The following is a 9,420-nucleotide window of genomic DNA, read 5'->3' on the forward strand; positions in this document are numbered from 1 at the left end:
AATAGTTATATTTTCTCCCCGAAAACTTTAATTGTTTCATATTTCAATTTCCCTTTATAGGACCTTTTACATTCATTGCGGATTGCGGCATTTGGTTGATTTTTGCACGGTTTTGCGGCTTTTGCCCCCCTGTAATAGGCCCCCTTTAAATTACCAAAAAGGTAATAGCCACCATCGCAATTATCCTCCGACCACTTGCTTTCTATCGTTCGTTTTGACCCGGGGCCTATAAATCCTGTCCGCGGCCCTGAATTTCAGCAACCAAAATAGCCGCAGTTTTAGCATTATGACCCGGGGTCCATAATCCCTCTCCGCGGCTCCGTCTCCCCGAATCGAGATACTTCTGACATTCTCGTTCAGACTTGGCATCCCTGAATGACGCTTTATAGAGATTATCACGCATGTATTGTATCACGCATTTTGCATAACCAATGATATACAAGCAACGAAGTCGCTAGATGTCTAACTCTATTGTTATCGAGTGAGGCAAAATCACTTAACTAGCGCCTTCGCCGCTTCTATATCATTGGGCATAACCCATTTTAAGTAAAGAGATAACCGATCTACTTACATTTCAAAAGAAAATTAAAGAACGCCACCAGTGAGCGTTACAAGCATCTGGTTCATCCAGTATCGAGTGAAATCATGAGTTGGGCAAGCAAGGACAATGATTCAAAAGAAGTCACATTCCCTGCATTCAAGATAAGTGTCGTTCAAAGGATAAAAAAGACTGCAAAAGATCACAGGGAAAAACTTTTGAAAGACTGCAGTTACAATCTATTTAAAATCCCATCTGAAGATGTAATGGTTGATTTTTTGACTGATTCTGGAACTGGCTCTCTGTCGAATGAGCAAATGGCTAAAATGCAGCTTGGAGATGAAAGTTACGCTTCATCCACGAGTTGGTACAGGTTCAGGGACGCTGTTACAGAGCTTTTTAACTTCAAGCATGTTATTCCAACCCACCAAGGACGAGCAGCGGAACGTATACTGTTTACAGCCACGGTCAACCCTGATATGATAGTTCCAAACAACACTCATTTCGATACAACAAGAGCAAACATAGAATTACGAGGGGGCAAAGCATATGACATACCTATAAAGGAAGCTCGAGACCCAAGAGCATTGCACCCATTCAAAGGTATGCTTTGTCGATCTTTTTTGCAAATGAGGCGGAAGACGCTAGAAGCAGCTCGAATTACCTTCAAGCCAAGCCCGCAAATTCTGTGAGAAAGAGGGCATAGCCCAATAAAAGCAAAGTTTTCTAACTTTTTTTAATGACAGCTTCACGATAATTAAGTCTATGCAGTGGCGTCGCGTGACCATTCTCGCTGGGGGGAGGGGGGTGTAAGAGATGCAAAACCATATTTTACCAACAGAAATTCTTTTGTTACATTAATGTTTTGTTGTAGATCTAATTCTACCGACTAGTTCTCTGAAAGTTGGAGGTTTACACCCCCACATCCCCCGCACGCTACGCCCCTGAATCTATGGTTTTCGTTAAATTTTACTTTAGGTGCCCGTATAGAGAAGTTACTATACTGGGGCCTAGGGGTAGAAGTCTTGCGATCCCAAAGGACTGTTGTTAATTGTCGGAGTTTTGGTGCGATGATGCCGGCTTTAGAATTTACCATTCACACTAAACCGCGATATGATGACGGTATGGTTAAACGAAAGTCAGTTGAAAAAATTGAACCATTTTCAATCTCTCCGCCTCCTGCCTCCCCTCAATTATGTGAACTTTCCTTTCACCTGATTCGTTGCGTTCCTCGTCGCTTCTTGGCCCCGATCACTTGTTTTGTGCTACATTTTATCATTTAAAGCTTGGCAGAAATAATTCTGTTTTTGTGAACATCACATGTTACAGGTCCGTACTGGCTATAGAGGTTCGGGGATGATGTCCCCAAGATTCATGTGGTATCTCTTGTCATTTTGTGTGATAATCTATACCCCTACCGTCAACCCTCCATATAATTCTCTTCTTATTATGGAATTAAGAATTGGCGCCAGAATCCCTAGCCAAAACAAACACAATGCCATCAATATTTATGTCGCAGCATTGTTTGTGACTGTTTCATTATCGTGGTATTTATCTTTGCAGAATTGGTTCCACACGATACTGCAAATCCTTGAATTAATAGTGCCCCCACGTGGGCTTTTTTATGTGGGAAGTGTTTGGATGGTGGCTTATGCGGAGGGGGGCTAACAAAGATTATTTGGCATTTACCCAATAAAGAAGTTGTTTTAAAAGATTTCTACTTGTACACGTTCATTTCGACAAATGAGTCATTCGGCGAGTCAACGCTGATAAGGAAGCAACGCTTTGTTTTCGTTAAATAATCAAGTTAGCCGCGTTTTGTCATGACCAAAAGTCAATTGTAGTGCACAAATATTCTTGGGTGGTGCAAGCTAGCACTAAAATTGTTCTAACATTCTATCAAACCTAACACTTACTATGAATTGACTTGCAATGAAAATTTTTGACATATGCAACACTCCCTTCTTGATGACCTTTAATGTGAAATCTCATAGGTGTTCTATAAAGGCTATACTGTCGTCTTTAACGCAGGCGTCTTTTATTTATAGAATTTTACAATATTTCAATTTGGAATGGGTACTTGTACTTCAATATGGATTGAAGAAGCATTTCAAAGATAGAGATTCTTTAATTTTGTTCCCCCTTTTCTGACGATTTTGCCCGTCCAAATGAAATCTTCATCCTTTCAACTTCGTGTATAGTCTAATTTTATTAAGTATATAGGGCCTGATAATATGTGAGATCTATTTTGTCTAGGCAATATGGACATAGAGGCCCTTGAGCGTTTGCTGCAAGACCATGGATCAAATATACCCCTCGTAATGCTTACTTTAACCAACAATGCTGGCGGTGGTCAACCTGTGAGTGTTAGAAATATCAAGTTCGTAAGCGCAATATGCCGCCATTATGGAAAACCACTGTATCTTGATGCATGCAGGTTAGTTCCTAATACATCGTTTTGAACAACGTTTTTCAACTTTTTTCAACAACGTTTTTCAACTTTTTTCAACAACGTTTTTCAACGTTTTTCAACAACGTTTTTCAACAACGTTTTTCAACAACGTTTTTCAACCCTTTTTCTCAAGCACACTCTATGAAACGCTATGGTCTATGTTTGCAAAAATTCGCCCTCAGAGTAGATATGAAGAGTATTACAACGTGGAGACTACGCAGCACGGTACACTAACTGCGAATTATAGCTAAATGTTTCATTTTATGACCACTTTGTTGAAATTGGATAATTTTCCATGGTACACCAAACAATACCTCACGGCACACCAGACATTATCTCATGGCTCGCCAATGTGCCACGCCACAGTGGTTGAAAAACACAGTTTTAGGTAACAATGTTACTTTAAGAAAGAATGAAGATTCCAACATTAAAAGATTCACCCAGGATACCAATATTCATTACATTTAGAAGGTTTTGATTAAAATGTTTTAGTTGCCATGTCTATTACTCCGATCCCGATAAATCGGTTAAAATAGTCTACGCAGTACTATAGAGCATCAAAACAAAACAAAAAGGCTATTATCGTGCTCTTATTTTCATTCTAAATCGAGGCCATTCTAATGGTAATTCTAGTGACAATGCAATTTTAGTTGCATGTTAACAGCCATTTTAGGGCCTCTTAGCAGATAAACACAAGCCAATCGATAGTCAAACACATTTCTCAACAGCTAACAAAGAGAGGATGAGGATGACATAATTTTCAATATGACAATCACATGTTACATTGATTCGAAATGTTCAAATATTTTCTTGCTGATTGTTGCATCAGAATTTCTCGAAGTTTGCTTTCTTTTTCCAAGTTTCTTTAACATTTTTTTAGTTAAGTACAGTATCACTCTTTCTTATTGTATCTTACTAAACAACATACAATAAAGTGTTTTCGTGATATTCATATTCATATATATAAATATAAGATAGTTGAAGATACTTAAAGTCATAAATAATTACGAAAAGTTAGCTGTCCGTTAATTGGGTGAGAGTCTTTGATCTTTTTAATTCTCCAGAGCTTTCCTCCTTATATGACGTCCAAGATGACATTCGAAACAAGCAAGCATGCAATTGCCAAAAATGTACAAAAAGCAGTCTCTCTGTTCCTGTCTGAAATTCTTCAATTTTGTTACTGTTTTAGACATGCAAAGCATGGTCATGTCAGAAATCAATTATTGCCATTTTTACAACCTTAATGAGCCAAACTGACACTCAGATGGGATCGGTCAATTTGTCGGAATTACAATTTGAACAATTTTGATTAAGTTACCCCCGCTTTCTTCTGCAACCTTGAACAATGCAACCTTAATTAATTAAACCAAAAAATACTTTTGGAAGACATTGACGCAAACAACTTACATTGACGTAACGACATTACATTGATAAATCTTATTATGGTTACCTGGAGATTATCAGAAGTAAGATTGTTTTTGTTTCCTGGACCTTATTTTTAGACACGAAATAACTTCTAGCTATGACCCAGTAGTCTTTCTGCTTCTGAGCTACACTCATTTTTTTTATAAGAAACAAAGGTCGATTTTGAATACTCCAGTTTCTTAATGTTCTGGAAATTTCAATACTCACTGTTTCTTAAGAGTTTCTTAATTATGATGTCATGAATGATGTTATGAAATGTTCGTTACTTTTTTTTACGCTGTATTTAGACGTGGAAAGTATATTTTTATCCCTTATATCTTAATTTCTAGGCCTTCAGGGCAATCATGTTCTTGGGCTTTACAAAATTTCGTTGTTCTCAGTTTTATCACGATTTAATAGTTTCTTAATATTTTTGCTTCGAGTACTGAAGTTTCTTAATTTTTCTGACTGTCTAGTACTCGTTTCTTATAGCCAATTTCTTATAAAAAATGAGTGTATACGCTTCTCATTCATTACTCCACCACGGAGATCATTTTGAAAACCCATCAACACCTATATCCAATTTCATTGCTAAACCAAAACATCTTGTTGTATATCTATGTGTCGTTTTGAAAATTTTATGTTGATTCAATCAAGGAACTATTTCTATATCATTGTGGAATCCACTCTGGTGTCACCAGCAAAACCCTATAATCCTTGCCCCTCCGGCCTCATACAGAGATGACATCTGTCTACCGTCTTGAATATACTCGTTTACCTTGTTTCATATCTTTGGCAGTTCAGTTCAGTAACATAATCTTTCCTGGAACCATCCATGTTAAAAAAAATAGGACATTTTTCGCAGACCATTCTCGTTCCATTTTTCGCTAGATGGTTCAAAAAACTCTAGATCGCGGTAAAAATAATAAAGATTAGAGAATGACAAATTGACAGCATTCTGAGCATGTTTATCGAATGCTTTATTTACCATTTAGATGGATCTGTTTGAATACACTTTATACCGTTATTAGGCCTAATATGGAAACGACTTTGTTATAGACATTTCTTCACTCCAGAAGTGATAGATGACGTTTCTTGCTGTCTGTACACCTTGCCCCCTACCTCATGACTTTTAAAATGGTGCGTTACTTTTCGTGGAATCTTAGACAACAATCACAAGCATCTGTCTACTTTTCAGATTTGCTGAGAACGCTTGGTTTATCAAAGAAAGAGAGCAAGGTTACAAGGACAAAAGTATTGTGGAGATCGTTCGAGAGATAGCGTCTCTGGTAGATGGAATGACCATGAGTGCTAAGAAAGATGGCCTGAGCCATATTGGCGGCTGGATTGCGCTTAATGATGACAATATTGCCCAGAAGTGCATCCAAAATCTTATTGTCACTGAAGGTTTTTTAACATATGGTGGCATGGCTGGAAGAGATTTGGAAGTCATTGCCCAGGGCTTGAAAGAAGTTGTCACTGAAGAGTATCTGTCTCAAAGAGTGGGTCAAGTCCAGTACTTTGGTAATCAATTGATCGAGGCTGATATACCAGTCATTCAGCCTATCGGTGGACATGCAGTATACATTGACGCAAAAGAAATGCTCCCACATATACCACCATTACATTTTCCAGGTAATTTACCAAATCTACAGTCACACACAATCTAAAAATATAAATTTTCATTCATGACATAAAGTTATTTTCATGATTCATGATACAGCAGTTCTTTGATTGCAGAATTTCCAAAGCATCTAGTCATTTGAAAAGGGGGAAGCAAGTAACAAATGTGTAAGGAATGGATTATCCTCTTGACGTGTTGTTATTTTCCTCTCTTGACAATTTGTGCTGGCCCCAATGTGCATATGTGTTTGAAAACCTAATTTATGAAAAAGGTTTTGTGACCCTTCCTTTTTACCCCTTCTCATAACTTCTCGTTTTTACAATGAAATATTTTCCAAGGGGCAGTTACCCCCTCCCCCTACGTCCAACCGTCGCGACGGCCCGGCATCACTCGTAATTCAATTTTTTTTAAGGCCATTCTTTTGCTATCGAGATTTATCTGGAAGGCGGTGTCCGTTGTGTTGAGATTGGCTCACTAATGTTTGGAAAATGTCCAGATGGCACAGAGAAACCGGCCGCGATGGAACTTGTGAGGCTGGCAGTACCAAGGAGAATGTATACAAAAGAGCATATTGACTACACTGTCTCAGTGATCAAAAGAGTTTTCGCTAGAAGATCTATGATCAGGGGAATGAGAATAACAAAAGAGCCTGGCTTTCTGCGACATTTTACAGCTGAATTTGAATATCACAGTGGCCAAGAGCAAATGACAATGTGAATGGTAAAGGGTGTCTTAGAAGTAGCATTAACCGATTTTGAATCTAAGATTGCTTTTGAGAAGCATGCTATGTATAATAATTTAATCAACCGCATGTATCATCAACCTACTTAATTTTGCTAATTCAGACTAAAAATTCAAAATAGCATAAATCTCTTGCAAATTGATCAATCTGAAATGGAAGTTTGTTAATTGACTGCATGGTATACATACACTCTTTTTTTATAAGAACAATTTTATAAGAACACGAGCCTCAAAACTGGTCAAAAGTTAAAAACAAATTAAGAACAAGCTGAGGCTGAGCTTCTGCAAAATGCAATTTTGAAAAACGTTTTTTCTCAAAATTGAGGATTTTTAGCAATGTGTGGGTACTTTTTTGGTGAATTTTCAAATTTGTCAGCAAATTAAGGCTGTCTAACTCTCTTTGTTAGCAAATGAGGCCTGAGCACCTCCTTAGATCGAAAAAGCTAGCAATAGCACTGCTTACACTCTCTTTATTTAAGAACAAATTTAGAACAATCCAGCCTCAGATTTTCGAAAAAATTTAGTACAGTCAGCCTGAACTTAAATTTGCTGGTTCTTATAAAAAAGAGAGTGTATATATATAAATGTGTTTGGTATTTTTTTGTTTAAGTGCGTTACAGACCTTGCTATTAAACAACCAAGTTTAATTTCCTTGATGTTAGTTTTGACTTTGTTAATGTACACTTACTTGACAAAAGTAATAGGACGATCGTCTCAAAGCAATTGTGGTTAACCCTTTGCTCAGAAAACGTCAAAGAAAACCGGTGGAGCATAATCTGGCAGCCGCCATTTGCACTGGAACTCGCTGAATTGATTTTGCAACGAAATATCTTCGGACACAGTAGGAAATCTTAAGAAAATTCTAAATGAGTTTATTTTTGGTCTTAGAAGATTTCATTTCTTAGATTTTTTTATGAAAAACCTATTGTTTTTAATTACATCAAGGCTTTGACTTTGACGGGGTTATTGAAAGACAACGATGTTATTATTTTTGAAAATTTTTGTCACAATTGTAGCATATCTTGATTTACTGTCCAGCTTAAAAAGAAATGGTATTTGCAAAGAATCATTACTTGTTTCTGTACTTGCCTGGGGACTTTCCACATATAATTGGACAAAATATTCAGCATTGATTGACTTCGCACACAACGCCAGCTTGCAGATGCCATTAGGCCCAACCAATAGTCGGCCTACCCTGGCCTACTATTCTTTTAATTTTAGTACGCATTGTCAACTTATTGGTCTTGTAAAATGTGTTGTAGACTTGCTGCAAGCAAACTTTCTTGCAGTTTCAGCAAACAGATGACTCGCTAGACCCAAATATTTTATTGCTTCTCGTTCTCTTTCTGGTCGCTTTTGTGTTTTCGGCATTGAAACTAAAACATTGATATTTTCCACTTCTCCCTGATATTTTGCTTCTTTTCTATCATAGAAAGGTAGAAAATAAATTGAATTTGTTAGGAATCGCGTTTTTGCTGAAGCCATTTCTAGAATCCCGCCAAAACAGCAAGATTTGTTGAATTCATGTTAGAATGCTAGTTTTGGAGCCGCCATTTCGTTATTCATCGTCCTAATACTTTTGTCACACGTAATCGTAAGTGTATATACTCTTTCGGGTCTACAGGACTCAGCCGGCTGAGCTCTAAAAGCCCTCAATTCTACGGTTTAACTATACCATAGCAGAGCCGTCAGAGTAAAGCTTATTTCGGGGAAGAGAAGCTGTAAGACAAAAAAGGTATCTGTAGCTTCCATTTACAACTCTGTTACAGGGAACATAAAAAACCGCACGGAAATTTTAAGGGCAAGGTACACCTCATTCTCTAGCCGTCTTCCTTCCCATGGTCCTGCATAGGATGTAGTGCTGATCTTTTTAGTCGTACTGCAAGCTTAGTGCTGTCATGACCACTGTAGTCATTTATTCATAGTGGTATGATATAAACCGCTTGTGAGCGGTTAAAATGCTTTGTGAAAGGGTCAATATTGTTGTGAAGATTCAAGTAGTGTTGATTCTATCGACAACAAAATCATACTGTTTTGTTAAAAAAGTTTGTTTTTTGCATCAATTGCCTTCTGTCTCATTTCCTGTCAAATGCCATGCCCCCAATATTTGCCAAAAAGGGGGCAAAATCTTTGGTGACAAGGTTATTGGAGCTACTGCATTCAAGAGTTTCAGCAGCAATATATTCCGAACTGAAAATTTTTGAATGGTCTGATTCGTTTAAGTCGAAATTATTTCTACTTGTGTTTGAATAATTTCTCTAGTATCGAATCGTTGTTTAGGGGCTGCTTTCCTATACAATACATGATACATACTATATCATTTTGAATATGCCGCAGAAAAATTGTAGTGTTTATATTTGTGTATAAATCTGTGAATATGGTCTCTCCAGTCCTTTATACAATTGTTAACAAATGTGGATACCAGGTGTTCAGTAATATTACTCGAGAATACAACAAGCAATACGGTTAATATCTACAAAATATGCAGCAGCCAAGCCCAGAGACAAAATTCCCTATTTCATATCCATCAATTACCATCTTTCATTCAGGGTCCCAGGGGGCCGTAGTCACACCCTAATTGATACCGTATAGGATTTTTCAAAATGAAAATTGTAGAAAAAGGAATTGATTCCTCAAATGAATTCTCTAGTTCTATGACTT

At 37.4% G+C, this 9,420-nt stretch overlaps 1 protein-coding gene across 1 annotated transcript; it reads left to right on the plus strand.

Moving 5' to 3' along the window:
* Window positions 1–479: 479 nt before the first annotated feature.
* Window positions 480–9,043, plus strand: LOC135686553 (uncharacterized). The gene is made up of 4 exons (XM_065202807.2): window positions 480–1,141; window positions 2,795–2,975; window positions 5,593–6,029; window positions 6,431–9,043. Exons 1-4 carry the CDS (start codon window positions 646–648, stop codon window positions 6,733–6,735), a joined length of 1,419 nt encoding a protein of 472 aa, XP_065058879.1. The 5' UTR covers window positions 480–645; the 3' UTR covers window positions 6,736–9,043.
* The last annotated feature ends 377 nt before the right edge of the window (window positions 9,044–9,420 follow it).

The sequence above is a fragment of the Rhopilema esculentum genome, chromosome 6, assembly GCF_057945365.1.
Source record: "Rhopilema esculentum isolate cy_ngs chromosome 6, ASM5794536v1, whole genome shotgun sequence".
NCBI classification, from domain to species: domain Eukaryota; kingdom Metazoa; phylum Cnidaria; class Scyphozoa; order Rhizostomeae; family Rhizostomatidae; genus Rhopilema; species Rhopilema esculentum.

Bases quoted from the DNA above. Each gene is read 5' to 3' on its own strand.
- LOC135686553 (XM_065202807.2), top strand. From the start codon at position 646: ATGAGTTGGGCAAGCAAGGACAATGATTCAAAAGAAGTCACATTCCCT. The intron at 1,142-2,794 runs GTATGCTTTGTC...TATTTTGTCTAG, and splicing joins AGCATTGCACCCATTCAAAG to GCAATATGGACATAGAGGCC. The intron at 2,976-5,592 runs GTTAGTTCCTAA...TCTACTTTTCAG, and splicing joins CTGTATCTTGATGCATGCAG to ATTTGCTGAGAACGCTTGGT.